We start from the raw sequence: 23,952 nt of genomic DNA on the forward strand, positions 1-23,952 counted from the left end.
AAGTTGCAGCACTGCTGTTTCTTCTCACCAGAGTATGAGAAAAACCAATACTCCATCACCAATTCAGAAGAAAATCTATTTGTTTTTCATTTACAAAGTCCAAATTTTGCACTGAGAAGATCAGAAGTGAACCGGGTACAACATATTGTCTTGCTCTGATAGGCCTCAAATACCTGATGTGAGACCAGATGAAGAAAAGAAAACCTTGCTTTTTAAAAGTAATGAGAGAAGTGCTGCATCAGGGAATCATGGATCTGTGAGTTTTCATGAAGAGAAATGCTACTTTAGAACCTCATTTAATATTTTTTAAAGATTTATTTATTTATTTGAAAGTTAGAGTTACACAGAAAGAGGAGAGGCAGAGAGAGAGAGAGAGGTCTTCCATCCGCTTGGTTCACTCCCCAGATGGCTGCAACAGCCGGAGCAGCGCTGATCTGAAGCCAGGAGCCAGGAGCTTCCTCCAGGTCTCCCACGTGGGTGCAGGGGCCCAAGGACCTGGGCCATCCTCCCCTGCTTTCCCAGGCCATAGCAGAGAGAGAGCTGGATTGGAAGAGGAGCAGCCGGGACTAGAACCGGCGCCCATATGGGATGCCGGCACTTCAGGCCAGGGTGTTAACCTGCTGTGCCACAGCGCTGGCCTCAATGTCATTGAATATTATAACAGTATTTCACGAGCTTCCATGAGCATAACTAATGAAAACACTCAGATAGGCAGATATCTTTAAACCACCCATATGAATTTATTCAAAATTACTTAGCTTTTTATGTTTCTTTTCATCTCAGATTCTTAACTTATAAATCACACTCATTACCATCATACTGAAATGACATTCATTGATACACTAATTTGATCTTTTAAGATGAAAATGTGATAGAATTATATGTCACTTAGCAACTCTGCTTAAGACTATTGGTGTAGGCAAAGCAAATTGGAAAATACAAATTGGGGGGATGGATAGGGACAGTTTGTTAAAGAGGGAAAGGAAAGAAGAAATTGGAACCTTTTATTTTTGCTTTTCACATCAGCATTCAAACCTGACTCCTTCCAGAAATTCTTCCCGGAGAGCTTGTACACACGGCACTATCATTCATCAGCCAGTCATGTGGGCTGACTAATATGTGGTTTGGTTGGTACTTCTGAGACTACTGCTGTCTTTTCAAAGATTCAGCAGCCATGCCATTCATTTGCAAAGCAGTTTTTCTGGCAATCAGACTTTTCCTGTGTGTCTTGTTCTTTAAGGAGTCTCTGCAGATTTATTGCAATTTGATTGTGAATCTTCCAGCTCCTGGTTACGGGCTTCCTCATTAACATATCCCTAAATTCCTTTACAGTGTATGCTCCAAGCACTACTAAGCAGTTCTGTCCAGAGCATAATGCAGATCATGTAGGAAATCCTAAGTGCTTTTATTGCTGACAGGGCTGGGGAGATGAGGAGGCTCTGAGAACAAGCATGGTGGATGATGAGGCCCAAGTGACCGAAAGGGGCCAGATTCCTGGGAGAAATGAATCTGCTGATGGTATCCAGGAGCCTCCACCAAAGCCTTGGCAGATTCTCATGATTGTGCTCGGAACTGAACCCTGCAGCAATCAGATTTGTTGGGGAGGACCTCACCCTCAAACATAAGCCACAGTCTGGGGAGTAGAGAAAGCACAAAGCCTTGGTTCTGGCCACCCCTCACCCCCGTCCCCACCAACCCACAGGGCAATCTCCAAATCTAGCTGGCAAATCTCGGTTATCATTTAAACCTCAGCTTCCTCCGCTGACTGCAAAGGGTTCATCTGCTGAACACTTTCAACAGCTGCATTTGCTAGTCACCCACTACCTTCCTGTGTGCTTTGGCCTTGCCTCCAAAACTGGAAACACCTCTTCTATATTCCACATTGGACCAAAACTGATGTCTTCTCAAACTGATGATTTGGCAGGAGATTTCTGCCATTAGAAGTATTTCTGGGCAGGAGCCAAATCCCAACTTGGTCATCATCTAGGGAGTGTGGAGCCAGGAGTTCAGCCATTTTAATCAGAAGTTGATCAAAAAGCCAATAAAGCTAATCTGCCATCAGGCACCTACATGTACCTAATAAAATCCTGTGTTACTCATCTAATCATCAGACTATGTTAGCTGGCCTGAAGTATGCTCTTGAGTAACTATCACAGCTGGAATAAGCTATAAAAAATGCATTTCAGGTAAATCAGTTAATAATGACAATGACAAATATTATCAGTGATTATTATTGATCTTTTCCTATGTGCCAAGCACTTCAACACATTATCACATTTATTGATTGCAAGAAGCCTAGAAAAGAGATGTCATTCTCTTCCCTTAGAAAGGTGGTGGGAAAGCTCTTTGTAGAATTAATAAGGAAACAAACCCAAGTTTGTAGTGGTTGTGAGGGTTGGTTCTAGATCAAATTTCTTTAGTCCCAGATTCCATTCCTAATCATTAGTTCAAACACCTGTGTGAAACCAAATGCAGCTGCTAAGACTCAATGGCATGAAGAACCTTGCCTGACGCAACCTTAGGTCCTGTGAGACAGCCAATGAGACAGCCGTCTCATCTGCTTTTTGGCTGTGGGTGGCCTAGAAACATCAGAGGCTCTTGTTGAGATCCTCCAGCCTTTTCTAGATCACAGCCTACTGCCCATCTGGAGACTTACCCACACTGCTCTGCGGCAGCTGCCCAACCAAATCTGAGCCCTGGCACCAACTACTGTTCTCTGAATCGTGCTGCTCTCACTGTCCTCCTTCACCACCCCTCCCTTCGTAGACATGTCAGATGTAGGTCTCCTCTGATAACTCACCATTTCCCCTCTTCCTGCACCATCAGAAGTTAGAAAACAGGCTAGAGTCTAGTTGTTCCTGGAGTGTACTTACTGTTGCTCTGGGCATCTTTCTGGTGAGTTATCTGAATTAGCATTCTGAAATGCACTGGGCTTTCAAGGAAAACACAATTTTAGGAGCACAGAGTGCCATAACCCCTCAGAGCTTTACCATCACAACACAGAGGGCCTTGAGGCTGGGACAGGACCAGCATATTGACACCTCCACTTCATGGGCTTTTCCCCTGTCTGACCCACTTAGAACTAATTATAAGGAAGTAACTAAAACACAATTTGAAAAGGTTCACATTACTCCACATAAACTTGTGTTTTTATCTTTGCAAAAGCTTTTCAAAGTGCATCTTTTAAAAGTTCTTTTAAAGGGCATGTGCATGTGCCACAGTGTTTAAGTCACCACATAGGATGCCTGTATCTCACATCAAAGTACCTGGTCTGAATCCCAGCTACTCTGCTTCCCATCCAGCCTCCTGCTAATGCATGCCTTAGAAGGCAGCAGGTGATGGCTCAAGTACTTGGGTTCCTGCCACCCATTTGAGAGACCCAGTTTGAGCGCCTGAGATCCTAGCTTCAGACCAACCCAGCCCTGGTTATTATGAGCATTTAGGGAGTGAACTAGTAGATGGAAGGTCTCCTGTCTATCTGTCTTTCTCTTATCTCTGCCTTTAAAAGAAAATGAAAACAAATAAATAATTTTAATTTAGTGTAATATTCTGGAAAGAAGGAGGAGAGCAAACGTCTCAATTGTATTTTCAACTGAAGGATAAATTCTCAGTTCATCCCTCAAGTGGCTTCCATTAAATTACCAAAAGTGTCTTTGCTTGGCAGACTAGCATTTTATTGCATGTATCCTATACATTCCTTTACAATCCTTTGTAATTCTGGGGAATAACAGAATAACAGCTTATACCTCTTGGTAGCTAAATGAACCATAGGACATCTTCCATTCTGTATTGAAAGTAGGATTAATACATAGTTCAGAGCAATTGACTTGTAGCTCGTTCAGTCATTTATAGTGAACTTATTCTACCTTGCATCTTTTGGAGAAGGACAAAAACAAAAGAACCTTTACATGTAACTCTAAAGGAAGGTATGAGCCATCTATCATTCTGATTATTATTTTCTTAAAATGGTACATGTGGACAGGGGAACATTTTGTCATCTAAAACATACCAAAAGCATAAATCCATAAGCATAAATACACCCATATTTCTTGGCATCATCAAAACTATGTAGAACTTCTGTACACTCCACTAAAATGAATGAATGCTAGAAAAAAAAAGGCCCTGGAGAGAAACATGACATAGTTGGTTTGAAAAGCAGCTGGACTCGTAGGTTGGAGAAATCCTACCCTAAAGATAGGATAAAGATAGGCACATCTCTTGCCAAATTAAAGGAATTTGAGAAGCTTTTACTTCCCAAGAGCTCTTAGGGAGAGAAGGCCCTTCAGTTTTATAAAGGGCAATTCACTTTCTCATGTGAAAGGAGACATCTAGAAGCGACTGAGCAAACAGATTCAATAAATGGAAGTGGACCTTCTTGAAGAATAGGGATAAAAAAGTGTGTTTTAAAAACTCCATGTTATGGGGCCAGTGCTTTGACATAGTGGGTAAAGCTGCTGCCTGTAGTACTGGCATCCCCTATAGGTGCTGGTTTGAGACTCGGCTGCTGCATTTCTGATCCAGCTCTCTGCTATCACCTGGGAAAGCAGTAGAAGATAGCCTGAGTCCTTGGGTCCCTGAACCCTTGTGGGAGACCTGGAAGAAGCTCCTGGATCCTGGATCCTGGCTTCAGATTGGCACAGCTCCAGCTGTTGCAGCCTCTAGGGGAGTGACCCAGCAAATGGAAGATCTCTCTATCTTTCTCGCTCTCTCTCTCTCTCTGCCTCTTCCTCTCTGTAACTCTGTCTTTCAAATAAATAAATAAATCTTCCAAAAAAAAAAATCCATGTTATGTGTGGGCATTTGGCCCAGAGGTTAAATCACCATTTGGTACATATACATCCCTTTCAGAGTACATTATTCAAATCCCATCTGCTCTGTTTCTGATCCAGCTTCCAACTAATCCATACCCTGGGAAACAGCAGATAATGATTTGAGTACTGGGGTCCCTGTTACCAGTGCAGGAAATTTGTCTTGAGTTCCTGGCTCCTGGCTTCAATCTGTCACAGCTCTGGCTTTTGCAGGCATCTGGGGAGAGAACAAGTACATAAAAGATATCTCTCCCCTACCCCCATTTCAAATACAATTTAAAAATTAAATAAAACTGTTTTAAAACACTTGATAGAATCCATCTACTTCTAAGCATATGGAATAGATGTACTTTTCCCTACTCATCCCATCACATGCAACAAAAAAACTGTCAGTATGTGTAAACCAAACACATAAGACTCTCAAACATGGAATGGAAAAGGAAGACCTGATAAGGACATGAGGACTCAAGGAATGACACAGTAATGAGTTCACTGGAGTTTTGGTTTTTTGTTTGGTTTTGGTTTTGGTTTTGGTTTTGATTTTTTTGCCTCATTTTCCCCACACTTGAAACTGAAGACCCTGAGAACCCAAGAACAGAAGCTTCGGATATATCCAAAGGTCAAGAGAAGGGAAGCCTAGCAAGACAGAAAATTCTTAAATAAATATATACATATTCCATCCAAAGGCCAAAGAAGAAATGATGGTTCCACTCCCACTACATAAGCAAAGGCCAAGTGGAACAATAGATTTCTGCCGTCAACAGGCCACAGCAAGGAATCCCAGTGTTTCCACTCTGAGAAAGTAGTATCAAAGAAGACTGAAACTGGATTTCCTTCCCTACCCAGAAGCAAGTCTCTCCTCTCCTCTCTTCACTCTTGCTCGTATGGTATTGAAGAGGCCTAGTAGAGAGGATTTTTATTATCCAGCAGTGGTGAATCTCCCCTGACAATGTACTAATAGTGAAGACCATGTGGGAGGCAGTGATGAGGGTCTCCTATCCCTGCAGGCTTGTGCAGGATCAGTGAAAACCTTGTGATGACTTTGGACTTTTACTCCTGCTTAGAAGTACTAAGAAGCTCCTTCCTCAGGTATCAAGGAAGCTGACTGGGGAAGCCAAACTGCTGTCCTCACCCAGAGTAACAAGGCAATGCTTTTGCTTCCCTTGCCATCTGAGTATCTGAAAGATCCAGTCAAGCCAGGATAATTAACTACTATCTAGAGACTCATCACAAAATGCCCACAATGTTTGGATTTCAGCGAAAGATCACTCATCATACCAAGATCTAGGAAGATCTCAAACTCCATGAAGAAAGACAATCAATCCATGCCAACATGGAGGTGCTAGAAACATGAGAAATATTTAAATCATCCATCATAAAAATTATTTAATGAGCAATTATAAACACATTGAGGTGGAAGAATCATTTCAACAAATATATGAAAAATGTCAGCAAAGAGGTAGAAGATATAAAGAACTAAAAAGAAGCTAAAGTAGAACTGAAAAAGCAAAAAATTCAGTGGATGGGCTTGACAGCAGAAAAGAGGGGACACAGGGAAGAAACACTGAAGTGAAGATAGGACAGCAGAAGTTACTCAATTTGAACAACAGAGTAACAATCTGGGGCAGGGAGGGAGTGTACAGAGACACTGCGATTTCTGGGGCTGTAACAATAGATCTAAAATTTGTGCCATTGGAATTCCCAAGAGAGTAAAAGAGAGCAAGACTGAAAAGGTAATCAAGAAAATCATGGCTTACAATTTCCCAAATTTGGCAGAAGACACAAAACTGTAGATTCAAAAAGATATCCAAGCAGGATAAACTCAGACTCACACCAGGATATATCGTAGTCAGACTTCTGAAAACTAAAGACTGAAAAGCAAAATCTTGAAAGCAGCAAGAGAGAAACAATGCATTGCCTATAGGAGAAAAACAATTTAAATGACAGTGGCTTTCTCATAAGAAAATATGAAGGCCAAAAGTAAGTGACACACTATTTTTTCAAGGACTGAAAGAAAAGAATTACCAACCCAGAGTGGGATGCCCAACAAAAATATCTTTCAGGAACGAAGAGAAAATTAATACATTCTGAGATGAAGGAAAACTAAGAGAATTTGTCACTATTGAACCTACCCTAAAAGAATGACTAAAGACTGTTGTCCGAAGAGAAACACAACAGTAAAAGAAAGACCTTGAAATAACAAAAAGGCTAAAAGAAGACAATAAGCAAAAATATGAATAAAAACAATAGACATCCCTTCTCATTACATTTGATGATGGAAGCAGAAATAATAACATTATATAATATGATTCTAAATTCAGGTAAAGGCAATATTTATGGTATTATAAATGGGCAAGGAAGAAGAGACATTAAAAAAATTAATGACTCTACACTTCAAACAGAAGATAAAGATACCAGTAGACTATAACACATTCCATACAGATATATAAGTAGTCAGTCTATGTGGGTTTCATGAATCGAACCAACTATGAATTAAAAATCAATTTTTTTAGTTTTTTTAATTTATTTTTTTGAAGGGCAGAAGCAGAGAGCTCCCATTCTCTGGTTCATTCTCCAAATGCCTACAATAGCCCTGGCTGGGCCAGGACAAAGCCAGGAACCAAGAATTCAAACCAGGTCTCTCACAGAGGTGGCAGAGACCCAACTACTTAAGCCATCTCCTGCTGCCACCCAAGGTATACATTAGCAGGAAACTAGAATCAGGAACAGAGCGAGGACTCAAACCCAGGCACTCTGATTTGGGACACAGGCAACCAAACAGCATCTTCACCATTATGCCAAATGCCTGCCACAGGATAAAAAAATATTTTTAATTGTGTCTGTACTGAACACATACAGATTTAATTTTTCTTGCCATTATTCCCTAAACAATGCAATATTACATTGTATTTGGTATTTTAAATAGTCTAGAGTTGTTTAAAGGGTAAGGGATGTGAGTAGGTTGTAAGCAGATGCCACATTAACATGACTTGGGCATACACGGATTTTGGTGTCCATGAGGGTCCTGGAACTAATCCCACATGTCAAAGGACAAATGTGTAATGTAATTTCTATAAAAACTGAAAAAAGATACACTGAACACACTGTAGATAAATCAAAATTTTTAAGTTACCCTTAAGTTGCAGGGGAAAGTAGGTTTAAAACAAAAAGCAAACAAAACCTAGGTAAAGCAAAAACTAAAATGGCACACTAAGCTCTAACATATTTAAATACCTTAAGTATACCAATGAAAATACAGAAATTGGCAAAATGAATTTTAAAATATGACTCAACTATACTGGCTACAAACTCACTTCAAATATAATGATATAGGCAGGTTAAAAGTTTAAAGATGGAAAATAATATCATGCAGAATAAATAAAAGGGAAGCAGTAATAGCTATATTAGTATCAGACAAGGTAGACTTTAGAGCAAACAAAATTACCAAGGACAGAGAGAGACCTTCTGTAATGAGAAAAGGGTCAATCCACCAAGACGCATCACAATCCTAAATGTGTATGTACACAAAACAGGGGTATAAAACATATGAAGTAAAATTGATACAACTAAAAAGAAGAATAGAGATGTCCACAATTGCAGTTGGAAATTTCAACTCCTCACTCTCAGCAGTTGATAGGAAAACCAGAGAAGCAGCAAGGACATGGAAGTCAAAACCACCATCAACCAGCAGAATCCAATGAATATTTACAGAACATTCCAGGCACCAACAGCAGACACACATTCTTTTCAAGTGTCCATGGAAGGTATGCCAAAATAAACCAAACCCTGGATCATCAAATAAAAAACTCAACAAATTTTGAAAACTGAAACCATAAAGAATGTATCCTGCAACTGCAGTGGATCCAAACTAGAATCAAAAACAGAAAGATAACAAGAAAATCTTGCATAGTCCATGGATCAAAAAAGAAATCTCAAGGGAAATGAAGAACTACATTGAACTGAATGAAAATGAAAATGCAGCATATCAAAATTTATGAGCCACAGCTGAAACAGCACTGAAAGAGAAACTTACAGCATCCAGTGCATGTATTGTAAAGGAGGAAAAACAAAAAATCTTGAATCAGTAACTGAATGACCTCCTCAAAAACTTAGCAAAAGAATAGTAAAAGCAAGCAGAAACAAAGAAAAAAGAAAATAAATACAATATCAGCAATCAATGAAACTGAAAACCAGAAAAATTGAGAAAAATCCATGCTGCAGACTGGCTCTTTGAACAGATCAATGACATTTAAAAACAGCTAGCAAGACTAATGAAGAAAATAAGGAGAAGGCACAAATCACCAATATCAGTACTGAAATGGTGTATCACTACAGACGCTGCAGATATTAAAAGGAAGATAAAGGAGTACTCCAAAAAATAATGCATACATATATTTTACAACTTCCGTGAAATGTGTCAGTTCCTCAAAAAATACAAATTACCACAACTCATCCAATATTAAATAATTTAAATAGCCTTCTATCATGAAAATCTGCTGTACCAGAACTGGCTACCAAAGGTCCACAAAACCAAAGAAAGAGGTAAACAAATCCAGGATTACACAGAGTATAATCCGTTAGGGCACTTAGGGACAGATGTGTAATCTGGAGCACCTAGAAGACAAATGGATCCTCACACGGGGCCATTAAAGGGGTTTTATACACTAACTCGGGCAAAGGCAGCCAGAAAGCTCCTGGCCTTTTCAAGAAACATTACATTCTGGACATCACTCAGTCCAGACATCAGGGCCCAGTACGAAATGCAGTTAGCCACTTGAACAACTTTAACCTACACACAAATGTTTCTAGCAACTCATTTCATAAAGTTCAAAACTGGAAACCTGGATATCTTTCAAAGGATAAATGGTTAAGCAAACTGTGATGCATCCACCCCCCAAGGCATACTACTGAGCAGTGAAGGACAGAAATATTTGGTAGGACAGCCTGAAAAAATCTCTAGAGAAGTATGGAGTTATGTTCTATATGATTCCATTAAGATAATCTTATGATGTCCAAAGTGTACACAAAGAGAACTGATTAGTGTTTGCCAGAGGTTATGTATTGACTGTTTTAATGTCAATATCCTGCTGTAGTTTTCTGTAGTTTTGCAAGTGTTAGGACTGAGAGAAACTGAGTAAAAAAATACATGTTTTTCCTTTATTATTTCTTACTGATATATGTGAATCTACAATTATCTCAAAATGATAAAGTTTAATTTTTTAAAAAAATTTTTTATTTTATTTCTTTGAAAGACAAAATTTAAGAGAAGAAGAGGAAAAGATAGAGGTCTTCCATCTGCTGGTTCACTCCCTGAATGGCCTCAACAGCCACAGTGGGGCCAAGCCAAGCCAGGTGCCAACGGCTTCTTCCAGGTCGCCCAAGTGGGTGGCAGGAATACAAGCACTTGGACCATCCTCTGCTGCTTTCCCAGGCACATTAACAGGGAGCCGGATCAAAAGTGGAGCAGCCTGGACACAAACTAGAACCCAATGTTGCACATTGCAGCTTTACAGGCTGCACTACAACATCGGACCAAGTTTAATAATATAAAAAAATGGCAATACAAATTTAAAACTTCAGATAAATTTGCCATTAAATTTTGAAAATGATTTTTTGGCTGGCGCTGCGGCTCATTTGGCTAATCCTCCACCTACGGCGCCAGCACCCCGGGTTCTAATCCCGGTTGGGGCACCAGATTCTGTCCCGTTTGCTCCTCTTCTAGTCCAGCTCTCTGCTGTGGCCCGGGAGGGAAGTAGAGAATGGCCCAAGTGCTTGGGCCCTGCACCCACGTGGGAGACCAGGAGGAAGCACCTGGCTCCTGGCTTCGGATCGGCACAGCACACCGGCTGCAGCGCACCGGCCGTAGCAGCCATTTGGGGGGTGAACCAACGGAAAAGGAAGACCTTTCTCTCTGTTTCTCTCTCTCTCACTGTCTAATTTTGCCTGTCAAAAAAAATGCATTTTTTTAAGAATGCGGGGAGGGGGATAGTGGTGCTGTGGCTTAAAGGGCTAAGCCACCGTCTGCAGAGTTGACATGCCACATGGGCACCAGTTCAAGTCTCAGCTGCTCTACTTCCAATCCAGCTCCCTGCTAATGTGCCTGGGAAAGCAGTGGAAGATGACCCAATTCCTTGGGCCTCTGCAGCTATTGGAGGCACAAAAGAAGCTTCTGGCTCCTAGCTTTGGCCTGACCCAGCTACCACCAATGCAGTCATTCCAGGACTGAATCAGGACTCCCATATGACATTTGGGTGTCCCAGGCAGTGACTTAAGTGCTACACCAAATGCCCATCCTGGTGATGGGATCTTTCAAGGGGTAGTTAAGTTAAAGTGAGCTTTATAGGGTGGGCTCCAACCACTGTGACTGGTGTCTTTATTAGAAAAGGAGATAAGGACACAGATACATCCAGAGGAAAGACCATGTGAAATCAGAGAGAGACAACTGCCATTTATAAGCCAAACAGAAGGCCTCAGAAGAAACCAACCCAGCCGACAACTCCATCCATATTGGCTTCCAACGTGCAGAATTCTGAGAAAATACATTTCTGTTGTTTAAGCCCCTCACCCTCTGGTATTTTACCTGGCAGCCCTAGAACACTAATTCTGGAATGAACAGCCTACAGAGACAAGAAAGTCAGATCTTGAATTTAGAAGTGAATTCTGGGCACTGGTGCCTGTGGCGTAGTAAGTTAAGCCTCCACCTGCAGTGCCAGTATCCCATATGGGCATCGGTTTATGTCCTGGCCGCTCCTCTTCTGATGCAGCTCTCTGCTAATGGCCTGGGAAAGCAGTGGAAGATGGCCCAGGTGTTTAAGCCCCTCCACCTACGTGGTAGACTTGAAAGAAGCTCCTGGCTCCTAGCTTCGGCCTGGCCCAGCTCCCACCAGTGTAGCCATCTGGATGTGTACTAGCAGAAGACTTCTCTCTCTTTCTCTCCCTCTCTCTTTGAAACTTTGCCTTTCAAATAAATAAAAATGTTTTTGAAAAATATTGTCAATTAAAAAAAAAAATGGGGCCCAGCACTGTGGTGCAGTGAGTTAAGCTGCTGCGTGTGGCACCATTATCCCATATGGGTGCCAGATTGAGTCCCAGGTGCTCCACTTCCAATCCAGCTCCCTGCTGATTCCCTTGGGAAAGCAACAGAGGATGGCCCACGTCCTTGGGCCCTTGAACCCACATGGGAAACCCAGAAGACGCTCCCAGCTTCTGGCTTTGGCCTGGCCTCACCCTGGCCATTGTGGCCATTTGGGGAATGAACCAGCAGGTGGACTTTTTCTCTCTCTGTCTCTCCCTCTCTTTCTGTAACTCTGCCTTTCAAATAAATAAATTAATTTTTAAAAAGGTGATACAAGGTGCCTTAGTTCCCTCAGGCTATAACAGCAAAACTCTATAGACTGGGTAGTTTTTAAATAACAGACATTTCTTCCTCACAGTTCTGGAGGCTGGAAGTCCAAGGTAAAAGCACTGGCAGATTCAGAGTCCAGTATGGGCCTGTTTCTGGTCCATGGGGGGTGGGGGGCATCTTTTAGCTGTGTTTACACATAGTGGAAGTGGTGAACAAGCTTCCTGGGCATCTTTTTATAAGGCCCTAATCCTATGCATGATTCTCCACCCTCATGAGTTAATTACCTCCCAAAGGCCCTGCCTTCTAATACTATCCCCTTGGGAACTTGGATTTCAACATAAAAAATCTAGAAAGGATCTTGGCATTCAGACCATAGCACATGTTTTCCTGGACAAAATGACAGGAAAGTTTTTGACGGCTTTTAAAGATACTAGTTATTTAACACTCTATGGAGCATATTAAAAGTCTTATCATTTTGGACATTTTTAGTCACATGTTGAGAACAGTCTGGAATGAAGTTTTTTTGTGTTTTATTACATCTCAAGGGTAGGCACCTCAGATCTGCATGTTGTGCTCTTGTGACTAAAACATCAGACAACCCGCCAAATTCACCTGAAGCGAAGGGGAAATGTAGGGGCTTGTCTGTCTGAACTGCAGTCAAAAGCTGAAGAAGGCTGCTAAACTAAATTGTAGAAACAACTCTGTTTCAGAAACTGAGTTTATTTTAGAAATTAATTTCAAGCCTGTTTGAAAACAATTGTAATTCTAATAAGAATTAAAATTCAAACCGTTTTTGAATGATAAATATTTAAAAGCATTTGGTCTGGAAATTAAACTGGAACAGAGCAAAGAAACGAACATTATCAAATCCACAGTGGTGGTATGAAATGTCTGTTTTGCTAAGAGGATATTGGTGCAAACTGCTAATCACTAAAAACACATTCTCATTCTATAGTCGTAAATGCCTGATTTTATTCCTGAAAAATTTGATTCTTATTTTTTCAACCTTCTTTCTCCAAAAATAAAAAAGTCCTTTTAATGCTTTATTGTTTTTTTTTAAAAATCCTTTGAGCACTCAATTCCTGATGCATGCACATGTACCTGTATACACAAAACAAGTCCTCTCTGCTGGACCCAGACTACATGGAGTCCAGTAGGAAGGCCCAAGCTTCTCAGTGCGCAGTACTCATTTATTCACGTCTGATGCCAGCCTCTTCTCACTGCTGCTGTTGGCAGGAGACTGCTCTGCTTTCCAAGGTGGGCCCTAGACCAGTGCAGGAGACACCAACCAAGTAGGAATCATCAAACAATGGGAAAAGTGATTTTTTGAAACAAAGTCATGTTTGAGGAGAATATTAGAACTTAGTTGTGCTTCCTTTCACTTTATGGCTTAGGAATTATATTTGTTTGATAGGCCTGGCATAGCAAAGGTCCACAAATTAAATGGCTTAAAAAACAGAAATGTCTCATTTGCTACTCTGGAGACCGGAACTCTACCATCAAAGTGTCCTCAAGGCTGATTCCTTCTGAGGGTTGTGAGGAAGAATCTGCTCCCTGTTCTATGCCTCTCCCCAGTCTTTACCATACTTTGGCTTGTACAAGCTTCTCCTAAATCTTGGCCTTCATCTTCAACTGGAGTTCTCCCTGTGTGCAAATCTGCCTCCAATTTCTATCTTTTCTTACAAACATCAGTCATTTTGTTTAGGGTCCTTACTAATGACCCTAAAGGTACTGAAGGTTAAGATTTTAGCAAAGGTGTTTGACACCTTTGTGGAATTGTGGAGGACAGAATTCCAGCCCTAACAGTAGTGTTCGAATATGGATTTAAGTCCCTAAGACACGAGTTGATGGCTATTTCCTTACTGTTGGATATAGATTAGGACCAATAGCCATATGATAGGTCAAAACCTGCTCTCCTGCTGGACTTTCTGTTACTTTCAGTCTTCAGACATTCCAGAATTCTCCAGAAGCTCATTTGGTCTGATACCCACATTTCTATACTGTCAAGTCAGAATTGGCATGTATGTACACAGAAGTATGTTATATCTGCCCATTTTGCCAGTGAGGAAATTGAAGCTAAAGTGACCAAGTAACCTGATACAGTTAAGCAAGTAGATTCTGGACCAAAAAAGAGAGTCTAATGAAGCTTCTCCTCAAAAACTCACTCATTTTCTTCCTTACGGACTTACATATTTCTTTGTGCTTTGTTTTCCTAAGGGCTTTATGGAGATTTCTATCATTTGCAATCTGTTCATTTTAGTTATATGAATCTATGTTCTCTTCAACCAGCATTTTTCTTTTCTTGACTTAAAAAAAAAGAAAATAAAGGGCCAACTTTACTAAAAACATGTTGCAGCTCTCCTACACTTCAGTAAGCACAGAAGCTGAAATTGACTTACTTTGGTGCAGATTGTGTCATCCATCTAGTGGTGTATTCTAAGGGAATAACCTCATATGTGAAAATATGAGTGTTCACTTTAGGACTGGACTGCTTAAAACTGATGTGAGTACAAGTCATAGAATTTGACTCAGTGTGTCCCTGGATATCATCCGTGTCAACCCTATTTCTATACCAAATGTTGGTAAAAACTGAAGCTCAGAAAGGCCAAGTGACTTCCCTAGGGTCTTGGGCAGGGTTATGAGACCAGCCAATAGCAGAACTCAGTGCTCCTGCAGACTCCTCATCCAGTGCCCACACTACCTTGTTATCACTTTAGCTTAATAGTCCCAAAGCTGGGCCAGCGCCATGGCTCACTTGGTTAATCCTCCACCTGCAGCACTGGCATCCCATATGGGCACTGGGTTCTAGTCCCAGTTGCTCCTCTTCCAGTCCAGCTCTCTGCTGTGGCCCAGGAGGGCAGTGGAGGATGGCCCAAGTGCTTGGGCCCTGCACCCATATGGGAGACCAGGAGGAAGCACCTGGCTCCTGGCTTTGGATTGGTACAGCACTAGCTGTAGTGGCCATTTGGGGAGTGAGCCAATGGAAGGAAGACCTTTCTCTCTGTCTCTCTCTCTCTCTCTCACTGTCTATAACTCTACCTGCCAAATAAATAAATAAATAGTCTCAAAGCTAAACAAAGCGATTAGAATGATGGCATGTGAAAGTAGTGCTTATTTAGTTTATAAGAGAAAGGAAAACCCTCTGATATGTCCCATACCAAGTATCACTTTGAGTATGGAAATATATGTTGGTTTCTGAATCTTTTCAATTGTTATCACAGATTAGATCATCAAGAATCTACCTTACCCTAGGTTCTGGGAATAGTGAATAACATGGATCTAGCATTGGCCTTTAAAGTCCAGATGTTCTAGAAGACAAAGTGTATAAAGCATTATACACAATTGAGTAAAAAATATTTTACAATAAGCAGAAATGAGCGAATTACTGTGGGAATATATTCCTGAGCTCCCAAATCGGCGTGGGTTATGAAGGCATACTTCTCTGAGGTATTGATGTTTAACCTGAAACCCAAAGTATATGTAAGGGTTCCAAAGGACATATTACACAGCATTAGGAAAATAAGGATGCGGGGAACAATGTCTGGTTGTGCTCAGCTAACTGGAAATTGTACCACACAGCTGAAGCAGAAGGAATAATGTTAAGAGATACAGATGCAAGTAAAACCAGATAACCCAGAGCCAAATAGCCCACGTTAAGAATTTAGGAATCCATTTTAAGTATTTTAAACAAAGAAAAGATGTGATTGGATCTCTATTTTTGAAACAATCATTTGAGCCTCTTATGAGATGGATTGAAAGAATAATACATACACCGACCTGGAAGACGTGAACTCACAGACCAGGTGCAACATGTACATAAAGTGAGCTCTAGACCTCTTGGCTTTATTCAGCTGTACTCTTTATTCCAAGACAGATCTTGTGTTTCATCATTGTCTTCTTTTTTTAATAAATGACAACCCAGTTAGTCAACCCTGCTCTTAATAAACACAATTAAAATTTAAAAGCAGCAGTCACTTAATGGATACTTTTAAAAACAATTATTTTTCTGTCTCATTGAAGGAAGCCTTTTTTATTGCATTAAAATTGTAGTTTTAAATTGTATCTGGGCTAATTGCATGCATTCTAACTGTAAGGAAATTTGATTTAAATGATACATTTTCAGTGCAAATGACATGAGTCATCAACTCAACTATTAAAGTAATGGTGAAGTGTCTTATGTTTGTGTTGATTTTGCCCTACGTTAATATTTCCACTTATTATTTTGGTGCAAATTAGGTAGTATGAGTATATGGAATGCATAGTATAACACATTGATTTCATGACAGGATGCAAAAATGTCACATCAAATTATTTTAATAATTCGTGCAATGTCCAGACATCAGAAACAACAATATACTTTTGAAGATATTTACCTGAAGTGGTTTTAAAAGCATTTCCAAAAAGACTTATTTTTGCATAAGTAAGTTATTTTGTTTTCTTAAGCAAACCAATCTACAGTTCATATCACCTGATATGATGTATAAGATCTACGCATAATATACAGATGAATGCTACCATTTATTATTCTCTTTTTGACAATCTGAATTATCTTTTGGACATCACTCTGAATGATAAATCAAATGATTTAAAAGTGGAACTCAAAGTTGGAAAATTGAAATTGTAAGTGCTTTTATCTTAAGTAGATGATACCTTGAATAATAAGTGCTCTAGGCTTCGAGCTAACATTATGACAGTGGCCTCTTTAGTGAGTGATGTTAGGCTGATACAATATGCAGGTCTTAGGAGTCAAGGTTAAGTGTATATCTACTTTCGTTGAGAACCCAATTCAGCTTGCATATGTAAACTTTTTTACCATTGTTTTTTCAAACAGTATAATACATTTAACCAACTGCTAAATTTCTTTGCAGAAAAACTAATCTTTTTTTTTTTTTTCAAGAATTATTGTTTTGCATATAAGTATCTTACCTTTTTTCCCTGGGGTATGACAATTTTTAAGAAAATGTATTTTTTGAAAGTTTCTTCTTAAGGGAGAAATGGTTCTTGCTAAGACAACAGAATTTTCTTTTTCCCCTAACCTTTGCTAAGGGCATACAAATGCAAAAATCTCTCACTCTCCTGGAAAGGAGGTGGGTTCATTTTCACTCTTAGTTTTTGATAAAGGAGGTAGGGGACCGGGGAGGGTTTACCATGGATTAATTTTTCACCCTGCACCTCCTTTCTTTCAACATCCTTGGTTTCACTGACCCTTGAGAACAGTGAGAGGTTGACAATCCCCATTTCCTTTCCCGGTACGAAGGACTGACAAAGCACACTCCTGCTTGCCTGCTTCTTGTTCATAAAACAGGGAGACTTGGAATGAAAACAGCAGGAGGCTTCTACATTTAATTCTTTCAGTCCCTGCCAATTTTGTTCCAATATGGACCTGTGTCTGCCATCTAATTTTAGATACCTCCCCATTTACATAAGGACACAAACCCCAGAAGACCACCAACATAACTTGTTGTGTTTGCTTATTTCTTCTAGATTGGACGAATTGAAGATTTCCTATACCAATTAGAGGACAGCTTCTTAAAAACTAAAAAACTGAGAACTGCTCGGAGGCAGAAAACGAAAATGAAGCGGCTTCAAACAGCCCAGCAAAGCTAGTCAGGAGGGAGCAGGCACAACCACCAAGATGTCCCAGAGAAAGAGACAAAGGCGTCCATCTATGGGGACTGCAGCAGCCAGATAACAAAGACCTGTCATCAAAGGCAAGAGGTGCTACTCGCCTCTGCTCATCCTCAGCAAAGACATCCTATACTTCATTAATCTCAGCTGGCAGCAATAAATGTTCTCAGCAAGTTTGACTTGACTCTTGTTCAAATTTGTCTTGTTTAGTTAAACAGCTTATAAAATAGCCACTGCTGTCTCTCTCACTTGTCCTTTTCGTCCAATTTTCACCTGTGGTATAGCACTTCTTCCAGAGTGTGCTTTTAGTGTACAACTGCATTCATTCAGTTATTCACATGCCCTACACAGATATGCACACACAATATAAATGAAACTAAAAAACATAAAGCTGCTAATATACACTTTCCGTCCTCATAGAGACAGTCACATGTGATATGGCTGATGTCAACAGTTAAGTTGTCTCATTAAAATCTCTGTTCTTGGGGCAGATGTTGTGGCACAAAGGGTTAAGCCACCGCTTGGGAGGCTCACATCCCATATCAGAGTGCCAAGTTCAAGTCCTGGCTGTTCCACTTCTGATCTAACTTTCTGTTAATGTGCTTGGGAGGCAGCAGATGATGGACAGCAGGATAGAGAGCAGCAGTTGCAACGGCCAGGGCTGGGCCAGGATGAAGCCGGGATTGAGGAACCTAATCTGGGTCTTCCACATGAGTACAGGAGCCCAATCACTCAGGCCATCCTTTGCTGCACCCCCAGGCCATGAGCAAGGAGCTGAACTGGAAAAGGAAAAGCCAGGACACGAACTGGCCCCATATGGAATGCCTGTGTTGCAAGCAGTGGCCTCACCCACCACACTACAACACCAATCCCCATCCTTTTTTAAGATAATGAAAGAATGGGGCAGTGTTATGGCACAGCAGATTAAGGCACCGCTTGAGTTGCCTGCATCCAGTATCAGAGTAGCTGGGTTTGAGTCCAGTCTTCACTTCTGATACAGCTTCTCGCTAATGTGCACCTTGGGAAGCGACGGATGATTACCTAAGTACCTTGTTTCCTCCCACCCATGTGAGGGACCTGGGTGGACTTCCTGTCTCCTTGGTTTTCACCTGGGTTTTCTGCCCTGGCTGTTGCAGGCACTTTGGGCGTGAGCTAACAGATGAATGATCACCTCTCTCTCCCTGTGTGTGTGTGTGTGTGTGTGTGTAACTCTGCCATTCAGATAAATAAATAAATCTTTAAAAATAAATAAATAAGGGACCAGCACTATGGTGAAGTAACACCTTGACAGTAGAGACTCCATTTTAGAGCACCCGAGACTCCATCTTGAGAAAGCACCCCCCACCGTGAGACTCTGATCTGAAACTCTGATCTAAAACTCACAGTAACAGTCCACTGCATCCCACTTGGCAGAGCATAGAAACTCCCTTAGCATGATCACTCAAGCTTAAAAACAGATAGGCTGCACCTGAATTAATGTTAAGATTGTAATTTGTCTATTTTCAAGATTGTAATTGATATTAGTTTCACATAGGCCTTAGGTCAGCTCACCCCTAGTAACCATGCATTCCCCCGATCCTAGAAAACATGTACTCTCCCTCCCCTCCTTGTAGTTTTCGCCTTTATAAACCCTGTTGCTTTGAGCTTCAGTGTCAAGAAGTCTTTGAGGCATGAGCCTGCTCTCGACCACCAGCAATAAAGGACTTCAAAATTTATCAGTATGTGGCACTTCTCTGTCGCCCCTCACTCAGGCACAACAGTGGCATAGCAAGTTAAGTTGCTGCCTTCAATGCCAGCATCCCAGGTGGGCACCGGTTCAAGTCCAGCTCTCTGCTGATGTGCCTGGGAAAGCAGTGGAAGATGGCCCAAAGTCCTTGGGCCCCTGAACATACACGAGAGACCCAGAGGAAGCCACTGGCTCCTGTCTTTGGCGTGGCCCAGCCCCGGCTATTGGAGGCCATTTGGGGAATGAACCAGCATATGGAAGATCTCTCTTTCTCTCACTCTATCTCTGTTACTCTGCCTTTCAAATAAATAAAATAAATATTTTAAATGCACAAATTAGATTCCATAGAACCTTGATAATAAAAAAAGGGATAAAATATAGATAAAAGACAGCTGAATTTGGGAGTTTGTGAAGGAATCAATAAATAACTTAGTCTTAAGGTATGTTAGATTTATGCAAACATATATTGCAAATATACTTAGAAAATTTTAAAATAAAAATGAGGACCTAGTTACTCTGGGGACCATTTGCTTAATTCTCCCAGCTTTGTCAAATAGTCCCCTCTTTTCTGCCCCATCCCACCTAGAGAATCCCAGCACCCATTGCCAGCACCTGCTCTCAGGTTAATTATGAATACAGTTGCAATCAATTCAAGACAGGATTTTAAGAAATTCCTTTTTGTTTCTAAACTCACATCAACCCAGCATCTCCATTCTGTTCTTGTGAAACTGGAGAACTATTTTTTCAATGAACACTGGAATTTAGCTGTATGTGGGAGTCTCAGTAAATGGCTTAGCCTCCCATTTAGTCATTGCTGCTGTCACCACCTCCAACTGTTGTCCAGGAATTCCCACCATTAAAAAAATCCTCCTAACATCTCCAGAAAGCAAAGTTTGTCAGTGTTGGATTTTGACTTTAATGTTAATCATCTTAAGCTTTGTTCTCCAAAAGGATTTTTATGTTCTATGGGGAATTAAGAGGTTTTTTTAAAAATTGAATTGGAACCTTAGCACTGCCTGTTTGTTTACTCAACAATTTTTTGAAAGAATTCTTGGGGCTGGTGCTGTGGCACAGTGGGTTAAAGCCCTAACCTGAAGCGCTGGCATTCCATATGGGTGCTGGTTCTAGTCCCAGCTGCTCCTCTTCCAATCCAGCTCTCTGCTGTGGCCTGGGAAAGGAGTAGAAGATAACCCAAGTCCTTGGGCCCCTGCACCTACATGGGAGACCCGGAAGAAGCTCCTGGCTCCTGGCTTCAGATCAACGCAGCTCTGGCCATTGCAGCCATCTGGGGAGTGAACCAGCAGATGAAAGACCTCTCTCTCTCTCTCTGTCTTTACCTCTCTCTTTAATTCTTTCAAATAAATAAAATAAATCTTTTAAAAAAAAAAAAAAGAATTATTGATGTTCAATAGCCATTCAAATGCTTTACCTCTGTACTTTGAGGCTTCTATCATTCCAAAATGCCTAAAGGTTATATTTGAAAATACTGTAGTTACAATTATTATTTGAGGACTTTACTATTTGAACATTTCTGCCTTACACAATATCAAGTATCCATTGAGTACTTTTGCTGTGGCTTGCATAGGAGGCTGGTTCTAGTTTGTCTTAAGAAGAATGATGTAGAATATAAATCTGAAACTCCTCAAAAAATTATCTTCAGAGTAAAAAATTCAACATTCATAACTCTTCAACAACCTATCTTTAGTATTCTTCAGTATGCAGTATCAATGTCCATGAGGATAAATTTTGTTCATGGTTTCAGTATGAATGCCAATAGCCTTGAATAGCATAATTTACTGCACCTGGCCTCCCATCCATTGTTTGTTAAGTTGTCTGCAGAGGAAGGATTTTTAAAGCAATAGAGTATTAACAAAAACAAAATCAATTAATACTAGGGAAAGCAAACTTAATAAAGTACTTTCAGAATGCTTATTTCACCCCCACAAGAATTTCATCGCATATATATTCTCCCCACTGCACATTTAAGGAAACCAAAATGCTAGGCCTGTCCTCTCCTTGTCATTCAAAATGTGGTTCCTTGGCCAGCAACATCAGTGTCTGTGAGAAATGCAGAATTTTTAACTCCACCCGAGATGTACTGAATCAAGATCCCAATTTTTAAAAGATCCCTAGGTGATTTCTTTTTTTTTTTTTTTGTTTTTTGAAATTTTATTTATTTTTCCCAGAAACCTTTTATTTAAGGTATACAAACTTCATGCATTTCATAAATACAGATTTAAATTTGGCAAGTACTCCTTTACCTTTTTGGAGCATGTTTTCCAGCAGTTCGGAGTTAACTTGACACAGGAGCAAATTATGTGTCTGTTCTTAGGTTTAGTCCAAAGAAAAGTGTCCTAATAACAATCATTCCAGCAGAAACTTATATGCCAAAAAAAATTAAAAGTTCAGTGATTGAAAAATATACACTTTCCGAGGCCAGCCCTATGGCATGGCAGGTGGAGCCACCACCTGCAATACCGACATCCGGTTCGGGTTCCAGCTGCTCCACTTCTGGTCCGGCTCTCTGCTATGGCCTGGAAAGCAGTACAAGATGGCCTAAGTCCTTGGGCCCCTGCACCCATGTTGGGGGCCCGAAGGAAGCTCCTGGCTCCTGGGTTCAGATCAACGCAGCTTCCGCTGTTGGAGCCATCTGGGGAGTGAAACAGTGGATGGAAGACCTCTCTCTCTCTCTCTCTCTCTCTCTCTCTCTCTCTCTCTCTTTTTCTCTCTCTCCACCTCTGCTTCTCGATGGCTCTGCCTTTTGAATAAATAAATCTTAAAATACGTATATATATATATATATATATACACACACATATACACTTTCCACCTTTTTCTTTGAAATGAATGATATTTCATTCAGTAACATTTCAAAGACATTAAATGAAAACAAAAAAAAGACATTTTGGCTAAATAGAAATGATATGCATTTGATGATCAAACCAACCATTAATATTATTAATTGGATAGCTAATCCGTGCTCTAAATTCTTCCATAATCGCAGTGTCTTTCATTGTTTGCTGTGCCCCTTCTTTTACTAATGTGTCTGCATGGAGAGCAGAACTGTGGATCATCTCTAGAGTTGGGAGCAACCTGTCTTTCCAAATATCTAAATAGGTTCTTCTAACTTGTCTACAACAAAGTGACAAATACCGTGTATTCTCCTGTGAGAAGTAATTCAAGATTGCAGCTCCAAAGGACAAATCTAAAAGGAAGATGCCCATGACCACATAAAAATCACATCTGAGCACATCTGCGTTACCTCCAGGCACTTGGTCATTTTTTACCCTTCGTTGATTATTCTGGGGGCATTTTTGTGTTGTCTATTTTTCTCAGCTTCCTACTTTCAAATTTTTCAAACCTGTGGAAAGCAGCAAGAACCCTGTGATGTAACTGGTACACCTATTCACATAGTTTTCCCAATTATTAATGTTTTGCAGCATTTGCTTTCTCTTTGCTGTTCGGTATCTCTGTTTCTTTCTCATCAAGTAAAATCTATGTTTACACATAGAACAACCAAACTGTTTCTTTTAATAAAATTACCATATAATAAATACACTGTGCTAAATTCCCCCATTTGCACTTCTAAATGTATTCTCTGTATCAATTTAATCCAGTGACCGCGGTTACTTTGAAACTGCTGAGGGAAGAGGCTGTAACTAGCACGTGCCATCACCCGGTCCATCTCCTCCTCCACTCTGCTGGCTTTTCTGGGCAATGCCTTGATGCCCAGAGGAGCATTCAATGGGGTCAGGACCTTTAAAGGAAGAAGGGCAGGCTGGTGGCAAAGGCTGTTTGCTCCTTACTGCTGAGAAACCTGGTAGTTCATACTTTCCTCTCTCTCCAAGCAAAGCCCATCTCTGAAAATGGGAGGCACGATCTTTGAAAACAGCCAAAAGTTACTCAGAACCCAAATTGGTGAGTAGAGTGGAATGCAGTGATTGGTCAACTGACTCATGGCCACTCTGTGTCCAGAATCATGTGGCATGCAAAGGCAACTGCACTGAAATATGGGTAGCACTTCGAGGTGACTCCTGAGAGGAGAACTCACATGCACGTTGGTATGGACATGCTGCTGTGTTTATTTTTAAAAAGTCTGCCTTGCCAGGCACTCCTACATGCTTTCTGGTTGGAGAGCACATTGTCAGTGTGTGTCAAGAGTCTTACAGACATTTGTATCTTTTGTCCCAATAATTCCACATCTAAGAACTATACTAAAGAAACCATCAAATGTGTGTTAAAAGTTCAAAAGTATTCACCACAGTTGTTGCTGTTGTTGTTTTTGTTTAAGATTTATTATTTGAAAGTCAGAGTTCCAGAGAGAGAGGGAAAGGGGGAGAGAGACAGAGAGAGAGAGAGAGAGGTCTTCCATCTGTCGGTTTTCTCCCCAAATGGCCCCAACAGCAGGAGCTGGGCCAGGCCAAAGCCAGGAGCCAGGAGCTTTT

General features: G+C 40.7%; 1 protein-coding gene across 3 annotated transcripts in view; it reads left to right on the top strand.

The window, feature by feature from the left end:
• The window catches only part of SPATA16 (spermatogenesis associated 16), a 284,912-nt gene extending 266,952 nt beyond the window's left edge, over window positions 1-17,960 (top strand). For all 3 annotated transcript variants that reach the window (XM_002716430.5, XM_051859144.2, XM_070072508.1), the window contains one exon: window positions 17,638-17,960. In XM_002716430.5, the coding sequence (XP_002716476.2) occupies window positions 17,638-17,760 (123 nt within the window). In that variant the 3' untranslated portion in view covers window positions 17,761-17,960. The remainder of the gene's footprint in view (window positions 1-17,637) is intronic.
• The last annotated feature ends 5,992 nt before the right edge of the window (window positions 17,961-23,952 follow it).

Source organism: Oryctolagus cuniculus, chromosome 4 (genome assembly GCF_964237555.1).
Source record: "Oryctolagus cuniculus chromosome 4, mOryCun1.1, whole genome shotgun sequence".
Classification (NCBI taxonomy): domain Eukaryota; kingdom Metazoa; phylum Chordata; class Mammalia; order Lagomorpha; family Leporidae; genus Oryctolagus; species Oryctolagus cuniculus.